At 36.9% G+C, this 12,166-nt stretch overlaps 1 protein-coding gene across 6 annotated transcripts in view; it reads right to left on the reverse strand.

The window, feature by feature from the left end:
* Positions 1-2,175, reverse strand: part of ptprz1a (protein tyrosine phosphatase receptor type Z1a) — a 90,001-nt gene extending 87,826 nt beyond the window's left edge. For 2 of the 6 annotated variants that reach the window (XR_004336680.1, XM_032546244.1), the window contains exon 1: positions 1,913-2,175. Coding sequence is in view for 4 of the 6 variants with exons in the window: in XM_032546244.1 (XP_032402135.1) it covers positions 1,913-1,973 (61 nt within the window). In the remaining 2 variants the exon portion in view is untranslated. The remainder of the gene's footprint in view (positions 1-1,912) is intronic. The other 4 variants (XM_032546248.1, XM_032546247.1, XM_032546245.1 and 1 more) reach the window with 3 other exon arrangements.
* Between the last annotated feature and the right edge of the window lie 9,991 nt (positions 2,176-12,166).

The following is a 12,166-nucleotide window of genomic DNA, read 5'->3' on the forward strand; positions in this document are numbered from 1 at the left end:
TTTCTTTTAAATGAGCAGCTGGCCACATTTTTAACTGTAAAAACTGGTGTTTTACCAACACTAAGTGCTTAATAAACATGATTTGATTTAAAAAAATAATTGGACAGAATTTATTCCCCTTGTTAATGTACCATTTCTCTTTCATACATTTTATTTGTTTTTAGCTTTCAGGGCCCTGTGATGGACTGGTGACCTGTCCAGGGTGAACCCCGCCTCTCATCTGATGACTGCTGGAGACGGGCACCACTAGCCCCCCTCACCACCCTGCAAGGATCAACTTTCTTTGGTAGAGTGGTCGTCTTGCGATCGGAAGGTTCTAGGTTCGATTCCAGCTTCCTTCTGCCACATGTCAATTTGCCTCTGGGCAAGGCACTTAACCCCAAATTGCCTACCGATATGCATATCGGTGTTATAAATGTGTGTGTGACTCTAGTGTAAAGTGCTTTGAGTGGTCAAAAATGACTGGAAAAGCGCTATATAAGTTCAGTCCATTTACCATTTAAAGTGCACCTGTTGTTTTATTGTGCTAATTTTCATAAGCATGTTGTCTGTAAATTTGTACAATTCTGTGATAGTATATTGGCAATGTACTCTTGAAAAATGTGGGTAAGACTGTATTTGATGGGATGTGCATAAGACTGACATGATACTGTCATAAACGTGACACCTGTTAGGAACATACTAACAGGTGTAATGAAGTGTCATTCGGTAAATAATGACACTTTTAATGAGAAGTTGTTTTAAAAGTTGGGTGACAAGTGTTATGTCATGTTTATGACAGTGTCATGTCAGTCTTATGCACATCCCATCAAATAAAGTGTTACCAAAATGTGAATATATTGAAAGTACAATGTAATTAGTTTCACCTGGAAAGTGTGTTGTAATTGATCCTTCTGTGTTCTGGTAGCCTGATGTGTTTGCAGTACTGTAGTGTGTATGAAGCATGTAATGTACAAAGTGGCAAAGCAGAATAATTAAAGACATTAAGTAACTAAAAAGTTACTACATTAGCAATTATAATAAACCAAACATGTAATTGTAGCATACTGTAATCACACTACTAATATATAAAATATGTAATGACAATATACTTAAAATACATTGCAAGTACATTTTAAATGTAATTCAATCACAAAAATAGTACACTGAAAATATACTAATCAATCACATTTATATTACATAAAAAGCAATATACTTAAAGTATACTAAGTGTAACTTAAGTTTTCAAAAAAAAGTATGTTGAAGCACACTTAGTACACTTTATATTGTGCTTTAATACAATTTAAATAGTATTAAAGTACACTAAGCACAAAATTGTTCCAAAATGTCACACTTTAAGTTAACTAATCCTAAGTAAACTTGAAGTATACTCATGATTAGTCTGATCTCAAGTATGTTAAAATTGAACATACTTAGTATATTAATTTTTCACCAGGGATGGAGGATTACGGTTGTTGTTTCAGACAGATTAGGAGCATCTGACAGCTTTAATGAACCAGTGAGACCGCGTCCAAACCACTTTTTCATGCTTGACAGCTCCGCTTTGGAGCTGATAGGATACCTTCTGCTCCTCCCAGCGTTTTAATCTATCATCCCGCAGAAGCACCGGGTGATTTCCAACAGAAAACAAAGGAGACATCACACACATGAAGCCAAGACCCACAGCCCTTTGTTTGATGGAACTAAACTTGGGCAAAAGCATCTAATCCAAACTCATTAGCAGCGCTATCGTTTTAGTTTGTTTCTGGCGCAGCAGCGCACCTGGAGCTGCTGCGCAATAACCGCAAAAGTTGGCCAGCGAAAAAAAGAGAAATACAAAAATAAATCACATTCAGCTAAATCTGAACGTGAACACGAGAAAACAGCATAATAGGTGTAGTGTGGACCAAATACATCCCGCAGCATGACTTACCTTGTTGGCAGATGAGGATAAAGTGCGCAACCAGAAGCAGCCCGCTGCCTTTACTGTCCATGTTGCGGGAAAAACGCTCGTAGCTCGGAGAAGTTATTGAAACCGAAGTGGAGTCGGTTGATGGGAAACCAGTCCCAGGTCCTTACAGCTCCATGCTGCTCTAACTGCGGTGCTGGTCGTTGTTGTGGTTTGGCTGCGTGTGTGCGTGGGCGTGAGTGCGCGCGCGCGTGTGTGCACCGTGTCCTCCCTCCGCTTTGACTGAAGAGCAGCCGCCAGACTGAAGCTCTGCACCGCCCACAGTTCGAGGTCACGCCGGCTCCATTTCTTTCACACAACAAGCCCGAGCAGCGCTTCTCACACTCATAATGCACTGCTAAGCTGATAGCTAATGGAGGGAAATAAAGAACCAAAACAATAGCTAAGCAAATAAAGAAGAGAAACAGAAGAGGCAAGGAAACAACTAACACAGGGACAACAGAAGAAAGATAAAAGTGGAAGAAAGGATGAGAGTGAATGAATGAACTAAAGCATGCTGTGAAGAAAAAATAAACTAAAGGAAACATAAAGAAAAAGAGGAACATTGATGGGAAAAAGCCAAAGTGCCAATATTTGATCTTAGCTGAGTAAAGTACCTCTTCCTGATACACCAACTCACATCATCCCCAGACAAACGGACCGGTGGAGAGATTCAGTCAGACTCTGAAATATAAAACATGCTCCAGAAGTTTATCAACCGAGTTTATTTTGTCAACCACTTGGGTCCCACATCTATGACCCACTCTATCTCACACACACACACACACACCCACATATATATATCAGTCTTGTTTCTGTCTAGTTCTTTTTATAGTTTCTCCTCATGTCTTTGTTTCTTTCTACTTTATCATGTTTTCTTTAGTCTTAGAGTTTCTTTAGTGTTCGAAATATTTACAGCTCCCTTGTGTTTCCTCCCTCACTCTTGTGTTCCCCAGTATATCTTCCCAGCTTCCCTGTTCCACCTTTTCCTGCCGCTCAGCCTGACTTCTGCTCCAACTACTCACACCTGCAACCAGTTACCTCATCAAGTCAGGCCGATTGTTCCCACTCTTAACTTCACAGTATTTTTACTCCTCTCTCTCTGTTGCCAGTTTGTTTTGTTACCTTGCCACACCTCGTCACTCTCCTTGTGTCCTCCTTAAATCCCCTCTTGTCTTTACACTTTTGTATTTGCTAAACTTTTTGTCTTCCCCTGGATGTTCCTTTTTTGTAAATTGGATTTTGTCTTTGTTTCATTTAATTCTCATACCTATCCCACATTTTTGGCTGCTGCTTCAATCACTAAACATGACAGTAACAACCCAAGTAGCTTATATGTAGACAAACTGAAACAAATTATGTGCAATAATGTGAAACAAAGTTTCAAAAGTTTCAATATAGCACTGGGTTCACACACACAGTAGAAAGTTAAAACCTATAAATGAAAAAACAAACTAGTAATGTAAAACTACTAATGTAAGAGTGATAACAACATATAACAATTCTAACAACTGGTTCAATCCGAACCGACAGCCTATCAAAAGGTGTGTCACTACCAATATGTCACACAAGGAACATCCTGAGATGGTCAAAGCAAAGAACTCTCTAAACAGCTTTGCAAACCTATTGTTGCAAAACATCCTGAAGGCATTGGCAACAGATTTCTAAACTTCTGAATGTTCCTGTGATGTCCAAGACGACCTTCAACTTAGTCCGGTTCATGACTTTTAAGCTATCACCTGAGAAAATATTTTAGCATGTCTGCAAAGCCATGTTTATCTTAAAAGTTCAGGGCTTTGGGCACCACAGTCATTTGCAGAAACATTTTGACAGTCTTGTCCTCTGTAAGAGGTTAGACAGCTAGGTCTAGCAAAGAGAAAGGGGTTTCCACTACAGACACTGAATTTGCAGTCTTTTCCAAAATGTTAACTATCTTCAGTGAAAGGGAGCATGGAAGGCTAGATAAAGCACTTGTCACTTAAGGTGATGAAAACTGAGCAAGAGACAAGTTTGTAGCACTTGGAGAAGTAAAGTGTTTTGAAAGCTTGACATGACTTTTTAAGCTTATTGTAACCTGATACTGGAGCTGTGCAGCATGTAAGGTCACTGATTTGTGCTATGAGTGCCCTTATGTCAAAGCAAGGCAAGTAATTTTATATTAATGATTGTCCTCATCAAAGCCAGATACTCTCTTGACCGCTTAGATAAGTACATGAAAATTTGAGAGCCTAACATTTTTGATGTTGTATATAGAAATTTCTTTGCACAAGATTAGCAGAAGTCTTCCAAATTCACAAATCTTTTGTCAAGTATACTCATGCTTGGAGGAATCTTGATCATATTTATAAAAAAAATTATTGGGCAAGCTCCAGAATCCAAAAGTCATGTTGCCACTGCAGCAAACACTTCATCTTTCATCACTGTTAGGAGCTTCCCAACACTCTGGGACATTTGTTGACATAGTGCACCATTGAGGGCAAGCTCAAGACTCTTTTCAATCCTTTGTCATCAGCTGCTCCTGTTTGTAAAGCACATTTACAGGAATACCACTAGAGAGGGTTCTGAAGTTATAGCCCACATCAATACATGCACAAAGCAGGTATGCTTGAGGTCAAACTTGGGGTTTGCATTTTATTTTTAGCAGTGCACTACCACTTTTGAAAATCTCTGTATTGTAAGCACAGTTTTCTTTATTCCTCAACTGTCCTAATATTTTTTTAAGCAGTTTTGTGGCTTTTAGTTGTGCAAAGCTTGCGTGACCATGGCTTTTGCCTTCTCATGAATTTTCAAGTGTCAAACAATCTTTGACTGGAGCGTGCCAAAAATAAAGCAATAGTTTTCTTAATTCTTGACAAATATATACTTGCAGACTGGATACCTTCAACATTTTCAGGTCTGGTGATGCATTCCACAGATCTACTTTCAATCTAATGTCAATTGATTAAACTGACCTTTTCTATTCATGATACCTCTTCACTTGTTTCTTCACTGGTTTCTTGGCACTGTCTTCACTTTCAGAAATAGGCCCTTTAGCAAAGACACTTTCTGTACCATCACTGTTTTTTTTAAGTCTCAACAGAACAAGCATCAAGAGCAGTCCTGTAAGGGTAACTTCAACCATCTATTGTAAGTCCCACTGCATTGTCTGAGTAACTGGTAAAGTCAAGGATTAATTATAATGAAATATTTTCAGATGAAATAGTTTCTTTAAAAGAAAAAAAATGTTCAAAAATTGCTCTTTTAAAATACAAAAAAGAGAAATTAACTGAAGACATTTACTGATGTAGATGTCAACATCAGCCCTCTGGTCTTTTCATAGCAAATCTTGTATCAGACTGAAAAACAGCTGCTGGATTATTGGGACAGTCAAACCCCTCCACCATAGGTTACAGAGAAAACATAGTTGTTTTCCAAAATATTTCACATGTAAAGTCATTCATCTGTAACCAGGTGAAAAATGGTTACCTGTAAATATATATTTTGTAAACCTTGTTTTCTTTTTATTTCACATACTGGTTGTAATTCTTATTTTTGTCAGCATGTGGTGCTGTTGTAACACAGAGATCTCAAAGTACCGGAAATTGAAAAAACTTTTATTAATGTACTCTGGCACTTAGGTTAAGTAAGGTCACTTACTGTCATATTTATGTAACATAAATATGACAGTAAGTTCAAGGCAGCTGTTCTTTGCCTGGATGCTGAAAAGGCATGTGACCAATTGGAGTGGCCTTATATCCTGACTGTACTTGAGGAATTTAGGTTTGGTAGTAAATTTGTGTCTTGGATTAAAACAATGCATGCTCAACCATCTGCCTCTGTCCTCACAAACCAGGACAAGTCAGAGCTCTTTCTACTACATCGGGGAACCCGTCAGGGTTGCCCCCTTAGTCCTCTGCTTTTTGTGGTTGCTATGGAGCCCCTCGCCATTAGAAAACACTCCCTAATTAAACCAATTCAGTTGGGAAACATTGACCATCACATTTCATTGTATGCTGATGATGTTGTTGTTTTTGTATCACATCCTAAGCAGTCAGTGCCAATTCTCCTAGACCTTATTCAGCCATTTGGTGAGATTTCAGGTTATACTATTAACTGTCAGAAGAGTGAATTTATGTCATTAGGTGCAAGCCTTAGTTCTGAATTCTTAGATAACCTTTTTAACTGACAAAGTGAAATATCTTGGAGTTATTTTGCCAAAAGACCCCAAACAAATTTTCAAATTGAACTTTTTAGAAAATGTGGATAATCTTAGGAAAGACATTGATAAATGGAGAACACTTTCACTCTCAATGATGGGCTGCATAAATGCTATTAAAATGGTGTCCTTGCCTAAATTTGTATATCTTTTTCAGGGTCTGCCTATCTTTATAACAAAGGCCTTCTTTAAATCGTTGGACTCAATAATTTTGCCTTTTGTCTGGGGCATTAAAGCCCATAGAATATCAAAAACTCACTTACATAAACCAAAAGAGATACAATTCTAAACAGGTGGGTTTTTAGTTGAGATTTAAAAGAACTCAGTGTTTCAGTTGTTTTACAGTTTTCTGGAAGTTTGTTCCAAATTTGTGGTGCATAGATGCTGAAAGCTGCTTCTCCTCGTTTGGTTCTGGTTCTGGGGATGCAGAGCAGACCAGAACCAGAACCTGAGAGGTCTGGAGGGTTGATACAACAACAGCAGATCTTTAATGTATTGTGGTGCTAAGCCGTTCAGTGATTTGTAAACTAACAACAGTATTTTAAAGTCTATTCTTTGAGCTACAGGGAGCCAGTGGAGGGACTTTAAAACTGGTGTTATGTGCTCTATCTTCCTGGTTTTAGTGAGAACGCGAGCAGCAGCATTCTGGATCAGCTGCAGCTGTTTGATTGATTTGTTGGACAGACCTGTGAAGACGCTGTTTCAATAATCAATACGACTGAAGATGAACGCATGGATGAGTTTCTCTAGATTTTGCTGAGACATTAGTCCTTTAATCCTGGAAATGTTCTTCAGGTGATAGAATGCCGACTTTGTAACTGTCTTTATGTGGCTCTGGAAGTTCAGGTCAGAGTCCATCACTATTCCCAGGTTTCGGGCCTGATCGCTGATTTTCAGTTGTAATAACTGAAGCTGTGACTCTAGATCGTTCCTCTTTAGGTCCAAAAATAATAACTTCAGTTTTGTTTCTGTTCAGCTGGAGAAAGTTTTGGCACATCCACACATTTATCTGTTCTAAGCATCTGTTCAGTGATTGGATGGGCTCTGAGTCACCTGGTGACATCGTAATGTAGAGCTGTGTGTCATCTGCATAGCTATGCATCACTATCGGATATATCATTTAAAAATTGGAGACTGAAAGGCCTAAGTACATTAAAAATTTGAATATCAACAAAAAGTTTGCTTCATTTGCAATGTTGAGGGACTGTTTCTCTCTTCTGGATGCAGATTTTTTCAGATATTTGCAAATTAGAAATTATGTTCGAATGAACATCCCGAATTTTGTATCTCTTCCGAAAGAAAATAAGATATGCAAATTGCAGTTGGGCTCTCCAGAATAAAAAAAAACAAAAAACTTCAAACTTTGTTGACATCTTTGCAGAGCAAATTAATTTTGCCACAAACTCCTTGAGGGCTGCGTGGGAGGAGGAGCTGGGTTTGCAGATTGGGAGTGAGGTCTGGGAGGATTCGGTCATGTTCTATCAATGTAAAGCACCAGTTAATTCAGTTCAAGGTGTTTCATAGACTCCACTATTCTAAAATTAAATTGCACAGAACATTCCCCTCAATATCTTCAAAATGTGATAAATGTAAGTCCGCTGATGGCTCCCTTTCACATTTGTTCTGGTCATCCCCCAAACTCTTCCAGTATTGGTGTGACATTTTCAACTTGTTTTCTGAAGTATATAAGTGCACGTTGGTTCCAGACCCCCAGGTTGCATTGTTTGGATATTCTCCTTCACTTAGGAACTGCAGCATTTGTATGCAAATGACTGTGGTGTATTTGGAATGGTAATTGCTAAGAAAGTAATGTTAAGATTGTGGAAAACTGACAAAGTTCCTAAGTTTAAAATGTGGTTAAGTGATTTCACTAAGATTCTTCATTTGGAGAAACTGCGGTATAATGTTATGGGCTCCACTAATAAGTTCTGTAGTATCTGGCAGCAGTTTTTGGACCATCTTTCTCAGTCTAAGACTGACCCCGACGCTCGCTCAGCCTCTTAGTATGCCACCCGTACCTTTATGGACAGGTTGTACCATCCTAAAGTGTAAATGGTAATCAGTGCAGTGTAACCAGTTATTTAGATAATTTCCCTGACTTGTTTTTATTTTTAGTTATTGTATGTTTTTATTTTCATTGTTGTATTGGTAAGCATATTTGTCTTATACAGTAATTTGTTATGTATATATGTATATATATATACTCTTCATACTCTTGTGTACGATTTATGTACGCTGTATATTGAAAACTTAATAAATGTATATATTAAAGAAAAAAAATACAAAGCTATGTTACTCACTTTGTACAGGGAATCTTAGCTGTATGTCAGGTACAATTGTCATTGCTACTATTAATATTATCCGTACATTTCCCTGTCTCAGAGTTAGTTTGCAGCCATCTTGTTTATGTAATATAATTAATTTGCTGGCTCTTCAGCACATTTTATTGAACAGGCTTAGGATTTTTATAACATGGTTTTAATTACAAAGTTCTGAAAGGTAATACGTATATTTCATTAAATTAAGATAAGGGGTAGGATTGAATAAGTGTTCACTTCTTCCTACTCAAAGAGAAAAGTATATATCATTGGTAAACAAATGATTTTGTTCTTAGTTGTGTATGTATGTTTTTCTCTGTTCTACTGATTGTTTGTTTTCTTGTTTTTACCTGTTTGAAATAAATAAATCAAATCAAATGTGGCATATTGTCTCTGTGTATATCAATAAACAGCATAACAGTATTTGGAAAAGTTTCAGGAAAAGTAAATTCCAAGAAAGTTCCAATAAGTGACCTTCAGCTTTCAGGAAAATAGTTGCCATATTTGGACCATAAACATGATGAGAAATAACTTTAATGTTTTTACATTTAAAAAGTTTTTCTTTGAAGTCTAGCTTGTGGAGAACAATCTAGTTCAAATGTGATTAATTTTAGTGTTTCTAGGTTAAAGGTTAATACTGCTTGTCAGTATTATCAATTCTTAACTTTAATCTGCTCCCTTAAAAAACATTCTTCAGCTTTATACTGCATGCCATATTGGGGTGATTTGACCTTAGAAAAACTATTTTTCACAAGAAGTTGAACTGGATTAATTTATCCTGTATGGGACAATAAAACAATTGGTTCAATTAACTAACACAAAGTCTGCGAGCAAAGAAAACTGATGTGTGTGTCTGCACTGTGCAAAATGCTGTAGTGGACGTTTCCTTGAATTAAACCTGCTCGCTGACCTATATGTGTAAACATAATGGTCAAAAATATGTAATTGCATTTGATAGTATGGCAGCCTTTTGAGCATTAAATCAAGTAACTCAAGAAGAAAGTTCATTATTAACAGGATTTATCAAATTTTATATAAACCTGACCTACAAGAAATATCTGGAGGTTTTATTTGGCTGCAGCACACGTGACAGAGGAAGAGACCGAAGAGGTAAACATTCTTGCTAAACAGACATGAAAATCTAAAAATATTTATTATGAAATTCCAATAAACAATTGGAATTTCAGATGAATTGAATGTAATATGATAATAAATAGATATACAAAGAAAATTTGGCAGGAAAACTGGGACATAAGTGACTAAGGAGATGAAAACAGGAAGAACAGGAAACTAGGGTCAATATACATGTGTCACAATATACCTTAATAAATCTCTTCAAGTAATTGGTAAACATGCAGCACAGCTTTATGATAAGTGTAATTTCCCTGAAATAGTTCAGCATGTTTTTATGGAACGTGATGCTTATGAAACAGAAAGAAAGAGGTTACAGAATGAAAGAGATAAAATTGATATTAAATTTACAATTGATAACAGTTTTCATAGTGATGTCAGTAAAGTAAAGGGTCAAATTAGGTTATTTTGAAAAAACACAAACTTGATAGAGAGGATATAGTTTATTAATACAAAGCTGAATTATTAGATAAGCACAGTTTATCTCCTGTCCACACTTCAGTTCAGCATGTAGTGGTAATCGACCATCAGAGTTTGTCTGTCAGCCAGCATAAAAAAACCCCAAGAAGAATAAAAAGTAGAGCTTTATGTACCAGTCCAAAAGCAGGTAGTTGGGGGAAGCTGATTCCACTCTGGAGTCAGACAGGAGCAAAGCATAAAGCTGGACAAGAACCAGCTTTCTCTGCCAGTGGGCCACTTAGCAGTCTGCTGGGTGAATTAGTTGTGGTGTAAGGTTTTGTTAAGAGCTGCTTACTTCTGACTAGCAGGGTTGTACTGTTGCTGCTGGAAGAAAGCTAAACTGGTGGCTTTTATGGTCGTTACTCCTTTTGGATGGAGGTTCTTTTTGTTTTTTCTTTGGTCAGCTCTTTAAGCTGGTCTTTATTGGATAGAAGTTTGTCTCAGAAATTGGATTGTTTTTCAAAAGTTTAGAATTGGACTTGTCAAAACTACTTAATTTTTTTTCAATCGGTTCAAACCAATCATACATACATTCCAATTGATCCTAATTATCAAACAATGCAATCAAAATCCGATTGATTTAAACTGGTAAAGTTTTCCATCTAAGGAATCCAGGAGATTGCAGTGAATCTGTAGCTGTGTTTTATTGACCATCAAAAAGTGAAAATTGAGATTATGAAAATAAATTTGCTTCATGGAAATGCACCAATTTTGTAGACACTCGCGTCTTTTGATAAAAACGTTTTGTATTAGGATGAGGTGGTTTTTCAGTCATATCAAAATAGATGTATTTTGCAAAACTGCAATGGAAACATTTTTTTCACAGCACATGAGTCACATGATCAACAGCCAGCTGTTACTACTGGCAAAAACATTGAAGTAGATGACAGGTGTAGGAGGATGATGGTTATTTACTCATTTTTTTCAGACTATGCTCCACCAGAGCTCTCACAGCATCATATAGTTTATAAAAAGTTTTGTATCTTTTGAATGTGTTCAATCTATAACTCTTATATAAAAAATCTGCAACTATAATTTGACCAAAATGCTGCATACGTAGCCGCTCCAATAAGACGCCCACGTCTCCTCTGATGGACGATAGATGATGAGCGCCAGCGCCAATATATTTTATGAATATATTTTATGTAAGTGTTTACATCTATCGCTGCCATGATTTAAAATGACTTATCGCATGAACAACATTGTTCAGATGTGATTTTTTTAATTACACGTGAACAACCGTGTTATTTAATCGCAGTTGCAAAAAAATATATATATATTTTCTTGTTTTGTTTTTACATTAGCAGAATTTAGACAAAGATTTGTGCACGTTTGTAATGGAAATGCAGTTATTGAACTGCAGCATTCTCCTTCCAGACCTGACCAGTAGCGTCAGTGGACAATCGATTGAATTGTGCCATTGACTTTGTATCCTTTAGTATTTACTTTGTGACATTAATAAGTGACAGATCAAAAGCTCCAAACCCACAATGACTTTACACAATCCCACTTTTATGCAAAAATCTGAGAGATTACCAAAAACATGCAGGACCTAGAAATGCCAGTGACATCAGTAAGGGAATGACACATTTTGCTTTGCTAGTTGAAATCTGTCCTAAATGATTTTATTTATTTTTTTCTTTTCATTTTTGAGATGTGATCTATCACTCTTAATGTGGTCGATTGTCAACTTGAGCCATGCCACCAAAAATGGGTTCAACCTTGTCTGATGTGACTCGAAATCCATATATAGTCAATAAAGTTCCTGCAGGGCTTTGAATCTGCTAGTAGATTGTTACCAGTCCCAGAGTCTGGCCTATAACTTCCGGAAGGGGGTGTTGGGTGTAGTGACGCGGGTGTGTAATGATGTTTGGTCCATTTTTGTGCTACATGACCTCTGTGAATTGATTGGAGGTGAGGAAGGAGGGAGGTGTCTGTGGGTTTGCTCTGCTCGTAAGGACCAGTTTTCCCAAAATTACAAGATCTTATTTTTTCTTTTATCTATTTAGTAATAAATAAAAAATGCAGCAACATTTTTCTTTCATTGCTTTAAGTATTTTACTTTTATTAATGATTCTTTGTTTTCTCCTGTAATTTTTTTGTTTTACAATTAGTCATTTCTGTCAATTCTGGTCA

Source organism: Xiphophorus hellerii, chromosome 2 (genome assembly GCF_003331165.1).
Source record: "Xiphophorus hellerii strain 12219 chromosome 2, Xiphophorus_hellerii-4.1, whole genome shotgun sequence".
Taxonomy (NCBI): domain Eukaryota; kingdom Metazoa; phylum Chordata; class Actinopteri; order Cyprinodontiformes; family Poeciliidae; genus Xiphophorus; species Xiphophorus hellerii.